This window comes from Rutilus rutilus (genome assembly GCF_951802725.1).
Source record: "Rutilus rutilus genome assembly, chromosome: 1".
NCBI lineage: Eukaryota > Metazoa > Chordata > Actinopteri > Cypriniformes > Leuciscidae > Rutilus > Rutilus rutilus.
The window spans coordinates 32,904,345-32,917,870 of record NC_140209.1 but is presented as its reverse complement, the minus strand read 5'-3'; the positions used below and the strand labels follow the sequence as shown (position 1 = coordinate 32,917,870).

Sequence of the window (13,526 nt, the reverse complement as noted above, 5' to 3'; positions counted from 1 at the left end):
ACAGTATATGGCCATATAGAAAAGAACATGGAGCTCTGCTTCTGTGAGCCAGATGTTTGTATTGTTATTGGATGGATGACACATTTTGCACAGCAGCACCATTGGCCCAAGTTCATCAGCAGCAGGGAGGCATGTCTGTTTAGAGAAAGAAAGGGCTCTTTTGAATGGAAACTCCCATACTCATTGGCCTCTTGTCTTTAAATATTCTCATCCATACTGTTTCATGTATTTGTTTGTTCAATGGGATCAAAAGGAACATGCATGGCTGCTCTACTGCAGGAGATCCCAAACAGGCCGTGTGAAAGGTGAGGATCGGGGGCGGCAGAGCGGGAGGCACGAACAGGCAACACATGATAACCATAAAGAGAAGATGCGACATCGGAAATAGTCCTCTTAGAACTCAAGGCCTTTGAAGAAGATGGGACAGATAGATTGGATATAAATATGGGGAGGAGGAGAGAAAGAAGAATCACAAACAGAAAAATTCCCTTTGTTCTCCATGTCAGACATGGCAACAAACTGTGGCTCTTAAGTCCTAAGGTTAAACACATGAAACTCACACCAGACTTTCTCGGGGTGATCAGGCAAATACCCGACAGCTGACTCAACTAACCACATCCTGCTCCGTTATTTCAGGATGCACTGTTGTACCAGACAGGAGTGAGACCACTACGGCTGTGCATCTCGCATCTCCTTACATCTCTGAAAATGCCTTTCATACCGAGATGAAGTCTGACTTATCTGACCTGATCAACATTTATAAGGAATATTAATTTTAAAGGCAATTTGTTCCAGAAATTTTTTTTTGTTATGCTGGTTGAAAGTCTCTTCACATCCTGATAGCAATCACTATGTTAAGTAGTCTAAATATATATATATACAGTGCAATGCATAAGTGAATACACCCATGCTAAAGTTGACTAAAAAGAGGAATAAAAAAATCATATTTTGGAAATTGAACTTAATGCCTTAATTTAAAAAATCAGGAAAAATCCAACCTTTAAGGACACCAATTTTCTTTGTGAATGAATAATGTATCGTAAATAAATAAATGTTCTTCCTTAAAATACATGGTGCATAAGTGAGTACACCCCTATGTTAAATTCCCATAGAGGCAGGCAGATTTTTATTTTTAAGTATTTTTTTATATATTTTTTTAGGATACTATGCATCCTGATAAAGTTCCCTTGGCCTTTGGAATTAAAATAGCCCCACATCATCACATAGCCTTCACCATACCTAGAGATTGGCATGGTTTTATTTCAGTTAGCCTAATAGCTAGTTTGATTTGCATTGAGAGATGATCTTATGGAAAGTACCCCATGCCAATCTCTAGGTATGGTGAAGGCTATGTGATGATGTGGGGCTATTTTAATTCCAAAGGCCAAGGGAACTTTATCAGGATGCATAGTATCCTAAAAAAAAATTAAAAAAAATACTTAAAAATAAAAATCTGCCTGCCTCTATGGGAATTTAACATAGGGGTGTCCAAACTTATGCACCATGTATTTTAAGGAAGAACATTTATTTATTTACGATACATTATTCATTCACAAAGAAAATGGGTGTCCTTAAAGGTTGGATTTTTCTTAATTTTTTAAATTAAGGCATTAAGTTCAATTTCCAAAATATGATTTTTTATTCCTCTTTTTAATCAACTTTAGCATGGGTGTATTCACTTATGCATTGCACTGTATATATATATATAAAAGTGCATATCTAGTATAAATGCCACGAGAAATAAAATTTGTGCTATAGATATGCACTTTCATGAGATCGGACTGGTATTTCCACACCTCCGTGCACCTGCTCACACAGACATCACTCTTCATCAGCACGTTTCATGCTATGAGTAAGACAGACGTCAGTCACGAGCACCGCGACCGAAACAGCAGCCGCCTTTTACAGTTCCTCCTGAACCAAAACAACCAGCTTAAGCTGCGTTCACGCCATAACTACTGTAATTTGGAAGAGATTTTGGAAACCCATGACATAATACTCGGAGCGGTTTGTGACTCGAATTTATGCGTTTCAATGGCAACACTATCAACTCCGAAATGAATCTGCAGCAGTCAGGTGGTACAGGTCAGAGCTCTTTAAATTGTTTATGTTCATTATTATTGTAATGTAATGTGCTTTGAGACATGAGGTAGTTTAACGCCGTCTCTCGAGTCGTGACGCTTTTGTTTTGCTCCCTGCTGTGTGTGTTCATGTGTTTTGAAGGAGGCGTGGCTTTGGAGACGCTCTGAAGGGAGGGTGGGATCTTATGCTTTCAAAGCTAGCTCGCTATTGCTAGCCTCTCTGAAAATTGCCTATACCCTACATTTAAGGGATATTGACTGCAATTAAAAAATCTGCCCATTTATCTATATCTTCCAGCAGCACTCAAGCTGCATGAACTGCACAAGTTTGTGTAAAACCTGACGATCTTGTTCTCCAGCATGATTTGAGGTGATCAAGAACATACTGAGTTTCAATGAAAGCAAGAACATCAGACTGTCTGTAAAAAAAAAGTCACATTATCAAATATCACTAAATTAACTAGAAATTTTCAATTTTTTTTTTTTTTTTTTACATCATAATGTTTCTTTGTTCCATTTTTTTTTTTTTTTTTTGCAGGCTTAATGTTTATGCCTATACAGGTTGCACCGCCCCTCACTTAAAGATACATGTGAGTGTCAGTAACTTAGATGCACTGCACCACATTTAGAAAAGGCAGTGGTTATATGCTCTATACTGTACAGTATGTAATCACTACAAACATGCCACTGACCTTTCCACACCAAACATAATAGCAGCAATGTATTGTGTAATATTGTTATGCTTGTCATACACATAAGAGACCACCAAAACATTGCAATTATGATATTTGATTATATATTTTTAATAAATCATAATCAATAAATCAATATAATAGACTAAGTTACTACACAATACAAAACCATTTTTCAATTGCCCACACCTCTACGCAGCCTGGTCTGGGGTTATGGTGTTGACATATATACTACATTTGTACAACAGCCAAGTTGGCCAACCGCCCAACAGGAATTTTAATCTACTGGAGTAGGTCAGTAAGCACTCATTCACCTGTGTCTCAAGTCAACGTTAAACTGTTTCACAGCAAACCGACATGGGTCACGAGTAAACTCAAACACGACGTGACACTCTGCTGGAGAATTCCCTTCCTTGACTATTCCAACTATGTCACTACACCTGATTAATGATATAACCCTAATAGAGCATAAAGGGATGAAAAAGCTAAAACAGGACAGTGTTGTGAATTGTTACACCATCAGTTTGACCTATTAGATGGGTCACATGCACATGACTACTACCTTCCTAAGGTGACAGTAGAATTAAGTCTTTGTACATAGTGATGGATGTTAAATTACAGAACTAGTATCATCTGAATCAGCAAGTTTGTGAGTTTAATTTGATATATAGCTATCCAAAACCAAAAAAAATTTTGTTTAAATGTCACATCTGATCAGACTTCCCAGTGTAAGTCTTCTGGACACACAAAGATTGTGCAGACAGTGTAGTTGATGTGAGACTGAGTAACGAATTCTAAAATTATGAGGGGAAAAAAATTAGGGTGGGGTGTAGAGTCATGAAGGGGTATGTTTTTATTTTTTTTATTTTTTTTGGCACAAAAATCCAAACATTCCATAAAAAAAAGGGAGAGAAAAAAAAAAAAAAGGTTTAATTTGAAATAGCCTATATTATTGGAAAGCGTAATCGTTTGTTTGTTTGTTTGTTTGTTTGTTTGTTTGTTTGTTTGTTTGTTTGTTTTTGTTTGTTTTTTAACTGTAGCCTGTTCTGTAATTTAATACTTAAGACAGCTGCAAAGCACCGAATAAATCACGCAAAAATTAATATGCAGTCTAATCTATGAGTAAGTGGAGTAGTATGTTGGAAATGCTTCTTTTGGGAAATTTAAAGCGCATTAGCGGCTGTCAGTCATCCTGAAACTCAATGAACAAGTTCAAACCGGCGGAACAATGAATATTCAACATTTATCTCAAGCTTCCCCCACAAGCTCGTTATAAAATGATTAAGGGAAAAAAATCTAAGCGATGCGCGCAAATTCACACGATAACAACACATTCTGCACAACTTTTCTAAAACATGCTATTGACTCCGCATCTGTAACAAGTGCACAGGAGATAAGTATGCCATGTCCAAAGGTTTAAAAGTATTATGAAAAGGTGTTATTTCACAAGTGAAAAACTATTGTTTTAAGTTTTTATGTAGGCCAGTTTACCTGTTTGCGTCGTTGTGGTACACAGAGAGAGAAGAAGCGGTATAATCGCGCAGACCGCAGTGTCCTTCAGCCGCCTCATGTTCAGGACCCGTTACCTCCACTCACGCGCTTTATCAACACCAGGAGATTACTACTGAGAAAGCCCACAAGCCATATGCGAAGAGAGAAGGAGAGAGACAAGTGCTCCGGTCTGTAGTTGCACAAGATGGAGAGGCTTTTTTTCTCTGAGTATCCTCCTCTCCTCCAAGCTCTGTCCCTCTCATTCAGTTTCTGCCTCCTCTCACTCCTTTCCAAACTTTCTCCCACGTCCCCTCCTCTCCCTTCAATGATGCGTTTATCTCCAGACTCCTATGTTTAACGGTGCCCCCCATAGGACACGTGTCAGAAATTGGATGTTATATGATGTTGCTTGTGTTTATACCATAATACAACCTAATGTAGTAATACAGTGAAGTTTTAAAGTAACAGAAAAAAAAATATCTTAAACTATAGCCTAAACTGATTTACTGGTCCAAGCCTGGTCTTACTGGTTTTGGACCCTTTTCTGTTGGTCAGGCCATCTTTAAAAGGCTATAAATAGCCTAAACCAGCTAAGACCAGCAAACCAGCTTTCCCAGCTGTGAATAAATAGCTATTTTATTCAGAAATTCAAAAGAATAAATAAGATTAATACACAACAGAAAGAAAAAACAAAGAAACAAAAGAAATGGTAGGCTACTCTGTCAGCAGGTTTTTGACACTCCATTGGCTTCAATAAGATATCTCATTCAATTTAAAATTGTACTTTTCACTTATGGGCTCTCCATAATCTAGCCCCTTCATATTTGTGTGAACTACTTCATGAGTATTCACCTCGATCTATTAGGTCTTCTATACTGCGACTCTAGTTACACCATCTGTACGTTGGACCACCATGGGATGTAGAGCTTTAGTTGTTACTGCTCCGAGTCTTTGGAATACCTTACCTCAAGACCAAGACATACGAAATAGTTCTAGTCTTTCAATTTTTAAATCATGTCTTAAAACTCATTTTTTTAGATTAGCTTATTCTGATTGACATAGCCTTTGTGTATTTTTATTAAATTGTTTTATTCATGTTTATATTTATTGTTCATGTATTTTATTGTTTGTAAGATGTCCTTGAGTGTATTGAAAGGCGCGCATAAATAAAATGAATTAGCCTATTATTATTTATTATTTCTGTTCTGTTGGCAAAAGTGGTTACATTGATGCATTTTCATGAAACTCGCTGGAGAAATGCCACACTGTAAAAAGTTGTTCTAAAATAACACTTTTTGCGAAACACAACAATTAAATTTTACAAGAGCAGGCTAACCCCTGACGCGATATAAGCTTAGACGCCTCTCGCGGTTTAAACAAACAGGGCTGTGCAACAAACTCAAGCTCCTCTTCTCTTTTATCGAAATCCTCCGACATTTCTCCGCGTCGTGCCTAACAACGCCCCTTAGCTGTTCTAAATTCACTGTAAAACGTGGCTTCAAGGGGCATACTCCATAAAAATATTCATTTTAATATTTATTTTATTCATAAAATAAACACCAGCAACAAAATCTATAACGTTATAACACATTTATTCCTCACACATTTATACTGTGGTTATGACGTAATCGTTAGCCTATTTTTACAAAAACTGCTTCTACGGGGCCATAACGTAAGATACAAGGTAATGGAGCCTTTTATACATTTTTGTGTTTCTTTAGAAATAAATAATGGACAAATGGAGTCTTTAAACGCCTCAGATGTAAAGTTATTCGCTGTCAAAGTGACGCCAAAATGAATGGGAGTCAATGGAATGCTAACGGCATTGATCGCATACGGCAGTTGCGCAGTAATACTAATGTAATGCAGTCACAGGTGTATGTTTGTTGAGTAATTTACAACGGCTTTCTGCCGGAAGCTAGTTATTATCAACCCATTATTGCTAATAAAGTTTTAAATATACATTTTGTTCACAGAAACCCATGGCTTCGCTTCAGAAGGCCTTTATTACCACCCTGGAGCTGTATGGATTATTTTTTATGATGGATGGATATATTTTTGGGTATATTCACTATACCATTATAAAGCTTGGAAGAGACAGAATATATTTTAAATATAACTCTGAGTTTGTTCGTCTGAAAGAAGATATACACCTTGGATGGCTTGAGGGTGAGTAAATCATGGTAGTAATTTTTATTTTTGGGTGAACTATCCCTTTAAGGCATGTTTTTTTTTTTTTTTTTTTTTTTAAGTAAGACTAACTAATTAGATGTTACCCCATGTCCAAGCCTTGAACTTTAGTAATACAAGAATGAGAACTTGAACACCTTTGGTCAATTAATGAAGCGTAGTGGGACCAGTGGAAAGGTTATCTGCTGATCTCTGTCCTCACAGACTAACAATGCACCCCCAGCAACTACTGCAACAAGATCATGACTCCATGATGCCTCACAAGGTGGCCCTGGGCCCCCCCAAAATGACACTAGTATTTATCCTGACATACCATTAGATTACATATAGGCTACATATCCATTACTCAATTCTCCTCAACATACTGTATCAAAATTCCACACGGGAGATCACGTCTAAGCAGAGCGTGAAAAAAATTATTCATGTGCTTTTTTTGTTGCATGTCAAGGCTGAGATGTTTTGCATAGAAAAAAGGGAGAAAAGCCCACTGGGGCCTTCCTTCTTTGACACAATATATCCTTTTTATATTGCCTTCTATTTGCAGGGTCGTTGAGGCACTTTGGCCAAAAATTCTGCTGCGGCTTTGGTTTGGACTCGCAGACTGACAAGCCTTTACGAGATAGATTCCTCTAATTGACAATAATTAATGGAGCTGACATCACCATAACCCAGGCTATATGACAGACCTTTGTGGATGAGCCAGCACTCAAAGTTTGAAGAGAAAAAACTAGAAAGTAGGAAAAGTGATGCTCTTCATCTGACAGCTTTCCTCCTTGGGAGAAAAACACAGAAAACAAGCGTGGGACACACTATAAAACATAACAAGCTCTCTTTTCTTTATTTTCTCTCAGTCGTGTCCTGCAGCCCCATCACAGCATGGCCTTGTACATTTGTCTTTTCACAGGAAATCAGGTCACTTTTCATGTGTCTATCTCTGATTATTACGAATTATTCATGAAAAATACCAAAAACATACATCAGTGTTGGGTGTAATGTATTACATAATAATTACTGTTTGCCCTTGAAATAGTAAACTAATGGATTAATCTTCATTTTCTGTAATTTATTTACAGTTACTTCTGAGGCAATGCATTTAATATAGACTATATAACAATACTATATAAAACAATAGTAGATTTAATATTAAAACATTAAAATATTAAAATGTATGTTTTCAGTGTAACTTTCTCCCTTTAAATACTTTGGTCAGTTCAAGAATAATTTATGCAATTTTATATGGTTCAGTTGAAAGAATTAAAAGAGCAGTTTCATGTCTATCCTTGTATTGTTCAACTGGATCGATGTTGATATGGGACTTATAAAGTAATTAGTAATAAGTAATCCAATACTTTTTAGAGAGAGTAATTAGTACAGTAATCTAATTACACTGTTGAATATCTAAGCTAGTAATTAATTCATTTTTTTAAGTGTAACTTACCCAACAACACTGACATACATCAACAATGTGTGGCTTCTGATTGGCTCAGGGAGCCTAAAAAATTGCAATACAAAAATCCTAATGTTCAGTGAAAAGGGGCCTTTCTCAGATTCATTAAAAAAAATCTAGTTGAAGTGATAATCAGCCCTGTGGGTGTGAAGATAAACATGGGACGGTTTTGGGAAGTGCACAAAGGGAACAAAAGACATAAGAGCCACTGAGATATTCAGATATCTTTACAGATCCCAACTGATCCTTTGCGTAAACTTCATACCCTCACACACACTTTCACCTCAGTTTAGACTCTCATAAGTTAGACCTGCATTCCTTGTGGTTTTAGCAGATAGTTACCAAGAATGAAGTTGGTCGTTTAAGCAGAAAGTGAGAAATTCCAAATTCTCGCAGTGAGTTTCAGTCAGACGGATTCAGATGGATGATTCAGGATGGATACTCTCAAACAAAATATCCATCACCGAAGCATCATGCCATTTCAAACTGATGCACATCCCCCCTCAGATTTTTGGATGCAATTTTGAATGGAATTTCCAAAAAAGTATTTCCAACTTCCACGATTACTGTTGATGCAAAAAGGGGTTGTCTAAGTGACAGAAAGCACATGTTCACATGTCTAAATTTGGTCTGTCCAATCAAGTCACTGATAATTTGCTTTAAGTCTATCATCATCTATACTCTCATGTTGCTCAAAGCTCATATGTCTATTTACAGTTTTTCTCAGTCGCTTTGGTGCATTTCTCACATCACTATTTACATTTGCACAACATTTAGTTCAACCTCCACAACATTTAGTCATTTATGCACATCATAGTAGCAGTTTCTCATTCCTTCCAACAAACTGCAAATGCTTTTGGACATGCATCAATTGCTTTCATACAACTCTCTGCTGTTTTATAACATTATCATTTGCTTATGTCATGTCAGTCAAAATTAACTATACTTGTGAATGCTGAATAGTCATTCCATATAAAACTAATAGTCCTCATTTCATTGCTTGAGTCATTACATACAAAAATGTTGAACTAGTTGTCAAAATCTGTCAAGCAAATTTTACACATTTCTTTAAATCTTTTTTTCTTTTTTTTTGAAAATGTCTCCTAAATTGAACAATTTGCAGTTGAGCTAGAGATGATATTTGCTGTGATGTAGATTAAATTATGTGGCCAGACAGAGAGGAACATCTGGATGTGCATGAATGATTACAGTACTATGTATGTTGTATGTTCAGTTCCAATATGTACTCCAGTATTGTGTACAGTTGTGCACAGCTCTACCCAAAGGGAGTTTATGTTTGTTGTAAATAAGGGTGTGTTTTTTTCTTTTGCACAATGCTGTGAACAAATTAGAATTGCAAAGAGCATATGCAGTAAAAATGTGAAACATACATATTCAGTATCTTGCACTCAGTTACCTCACTAAATACAGTAATGTGTAACTTTACTGTATTTTTCAAATGGCTGTGCAAAAAGTATATAGTGCTGTCTTGAGCATTTTGTAGGTAGTGTCACCAAGATCTGACTTTTTTGCATTGAAAACATGACAAAGCCATTTGACTATCTTGTTCATAAACAATGGTGTCAGGACTTTTCATCTTGATGACACTGACACTTTCATTTACATGAATACTTTTGAGGAATGAGCTATCCATTTTGAGCAAGTGACACGCTTTTGCAGGTTATCAACTAGGTTTTGCAGTTTGTACTAATTGTTTTGAGAACTGCATTGACTGTTGTGCAAATGTAAATAGTGATGTGAGAAATGCACCAAAGCGACTGAGAAAAACTGTAAATATATGTGTAATTACTCATTTGTAATGACAAAGTTGCAATTTAGTTTAAATATATTAACTTCAAATAATTATGTCATATTGAAAAACACTACAGTTCAAATTATAATCAAGTACTTTACATTTGCTTTAGTATGTCTGTCTAGATAGATAGATAGATAGATAGATAGATAGATAGATAGATAGATAGACAGACAGGCAGACGGATAGACGGATAGATAGATAGATAGATAGATAGATAGATAGATAGATAGATAGATAGATAGATAGATAGATAGATAGATAGATAGATAGATAGATAGATAAGTATTTAAGTATATTTTAGCATAAATGTTTGTCATTATATTCAGTGGTACACTTTACCCACATTCCAAAGACAATATAAGTAAATATGAAATTGCATGTAATATTTGTATTTTATATAAATTCAAACTATTATACATTTTCATTTAATTGCAATTAACATGCCATTAAGTGTCCAAAAACTACATTCAGTTTACGTATTGTTTCTGTAATGTGTAACTTTTTAGAATTATGCTAAAGTTTACTTCTTTTTCAAAAAGGGACACATTCAATAATGATATATTATGAGAATCTTTGAGAATCACTTTACATATTCAATTTACAACACCCAAACAAACATCTTAAGTAAGTTCCTAGTTTCTAAAAAACACTTCTAAAATTTACAGCAATGACTTTGAAATGGCTGTTTAAATGCATTACTCAAATGAGTAATTGTCTAGAAGCTGAAAGTCATCAAAACCAATGTCTCTTCAGGCCATATGTTAATGATTAAGTTGTGAGAGGACCTTGCTGAGAGTAAGAGTGTAGATCAACACATAATTCATGCACTAAAGGCCTGTGCTATACTCTAATTTCACAAACAGAGAGCTGTGCATTTATATTGTGTTTATAGGCTTCATGTTGCATTTGGCACTTTCTATGTTTGCATGAATCATTGAAATGCGACAGCCGCTTTTGTCTACCCTGGACGTTCATGAAACATATGGCGCACCACGGCGTTACATTAAAGCACATCTGTGCCTCGACACAAATTAGTCTCGTGTAACAGATCAGAAACCCACAGCAGATATAAGAGCTGGCAGGGAATGAAACCATTCTAGATTTCCTTGAAGAGAAACCACCCATAGAGTGTGATAAAGAATCTGCATCTTGACTGCACTTCTCCATCTTTCTACATCTTGAGGTCATATCAGTGACGTACGTCTGACAGGCACTTGAGTAAAGTGCTTTTACGGAGTCTCCATGAGTTCTGATTGGAGACAGTCACTGCAGGAAACCTCAGATAAGAGAAGAACTTGTGGAATGATGCAGGTGAGACACTATAGAGGCTAATATTCCCACAGAATTAATCCCATTAACCACAGAAAGAGAAAGTGAGGGTTGATCTGAACATCTGGGAATTACAACTGCTTTCTTTTATGCTTCACAAAGGTGGAGCATGCCGGGACAGGACAGCAATCTGTTCAAAAGAGTCAAATATGCATCTGATGTTTCAGTGCAATAAAGCGACCGAGTCTCCACTGCTGCCAAAACATAATTTGAGGGATTTTGAGGAGAGAAAAAAATGTCTTTGATATTAATCTTTTCTCAATGGGAGTCTTTTCACCCGTAGATAATATAATCCTTTTATATAATTCACTGTGATACATTTTCACAATGTCTTACAATGTTTTGGCATTACTTAAATTATAAATCCCCCAAAAATATTGCAAACATAAAGATTATGACAGAAGAAAATAATTATCAAAGGATGAATTTGACAAATTAAAAGTTTTGCTTCAAAACACATTTTTAATTATCTTTTGTCATGCTTTAAAGTACACATTGTTTTGACCAACATAAAGCACATGTAAAATGTTTGATTATAATTTTAAATTGAATATATTTTAAATATATCTACTGAAAGGGGTCATGAACTGCATGGTGTTACTATTTTATAATGTTAGTGTGATTTTTACATCAAAAATTTTCATAATTTAGAAATTAAAGGCATTTTTCCTAGCCTGATTTTAGCCTCTGGTTTGAACACTCTGTTTGAAAGGGTGTGTCTGCTGTGAGACTTCAGTGTAAACACCCACTGCTGTGATTGGCTGACATGGTTGAATATGAAATAAGTATTACATGTGGAACTCTCTTGAAAACCTTTAGCACGCTTTGACTATTACAGCTCTCAAGGGTAACTAATCATGAAAAGTGTTGCTTATAGCATTATATTTAGATCTATAGCATTATATTGATATCGTGGCATGAAATGTGGCAATGATGAGCATGTAGCCGATCACAGACATGTTGAGCGCATGAATGCAGTGATCTCGTCACTGCAACTCGATTTCTGCACTCTCAGGAATGCTTTCATCATAACTAACAGTGCAAAAATTATGGAGGCTAAATAAGAGATTTGTTGATTATAACGGGAGTTTTGGATGAGTCCCTGATAAACTCGTGCTGTTTGATTGACAGCTCCAACGATTGCACATGGGGCGTTCTCTGATCGCAAGTTTAAATAACAGATTATTTTCAGCCTACTAAGAGAAACAATGTGAAGTTGACCGTTTAGTCACTGGTTTGATTTACTGACACAAAAAACTGTGTTTTTCCACAACCTGACACTGCACAACATGTTGTTTTCATCACTTAGTTACTCGATCCAGTGTAGTGTCACGTATGTTATTTACCTACTACTTGTCATGCGTGAATCAGTGGGCAGAGCTACAGTGGAAACGATGATCTTCTTCTGCAGAGGCATCTTTTTACCAATCTGATGTCATAAATAGGCACATTCCAAAACAAGTCGTTCTCTGGGCTTGGTTTCAATAAAAGTCCTTTTTTGGACTAACAAGGAAGTGTTCAGGTCTGAAACTTACAGGATATTCTTATAGTATGTTTGTTGACCAATTATGTCAAAAGCTCAAGGTTCAGTTAATTACATTTACAGTTTTTCTCGATTGTTTACACACATTTTCTGAAAGCATGCCTCATATTCTCAGAACTCTACACACAAATCCAAAAACACACACACAATGGGCAAAACCACTCAATTCTCCTGCAAAATGAAACTTAACATTCAAAACAATGTTATTTCTTCTCAAAATGGTATTTTGTTTTCAAATGACACACACAAACCATGATATGAATAGACATTTATAAGAACCAGTTGAACACGGATGTGCTCAATGTAAAACACTATGATGAATGGAAAACACTTCTTCTCCATTCATCATAATGATTTAGGCCTTTTTTTGTTCAGTGTTACACTTACTACAGACAGTACATACATAAGTGTGTTGTAAAATATCTGAGAATATTGTTTTTATACTCAGAATACACGGTAACGAATATATTTTATTTTTCCCACAAAAACAATGTACACAGTGTACATCCCAACCATCACAAAGTTGTACATACAGTGGTCTACATACAAAACAACAGAAGAATTTACTGTATACAGTTACAGTAATAAAAAAAAAAAAATCCAGTGTTGGCATCCATTGCTCCATTGAAGAGCTCACCTGTTGCCCTTTTATGCTAAAGCTCTGATTGCTAATTGTAAAACTGTGTGACGAGTGTTTGCCCATGTGAAGAGTCAGTGTGCATATTTGAATGGCAGTGTGTTCCTTGTGAAAACAAGAGATTTTCTGCATGAAAATTGTGCCAAAAGCAGAGAATTGTGTGTAGTGTTTTGAAAAAAGTGTGTTTTAGAACTGCAGTTTGAGTGTAAAGCAGGAATTGTGCTTGTAGTTTAGCGGAATTGGTTCATGGGGGTTGGTGAATGAGTTACATGTTGTGGTCATTGTGTCTCAAGTACCAGA

The 13,526-nt window shown here is 36.0% G+C and overlaps 1 protein-coding gene across 1 annotated transcript in view; it reads right to left on the bottom strand.

The window, feature by feature from the left end:
• col5a3a (collagen, type V, alpha 3a) overlaps positions 1-4,594 on the bottom strand; it is a 61,335-nt gene extending 56,741 nt beyond the window's left edge. Inside the window, exon 1 of the mRNA XM_084410965.1 lies at positions 4,265-4,594. Coding sequence (XP_084267091.1) covers positions 4,265-4,343 — 79 coding nt within the window. The 5' untranslated portion in view covers positions 4,344-4,594. The remainder of the gene's footprint in view (positions 1-4,264) is intronic.
• Between the last annotated feature and the right edge of the window lie 8,932 nt (positions 4,595-13,526).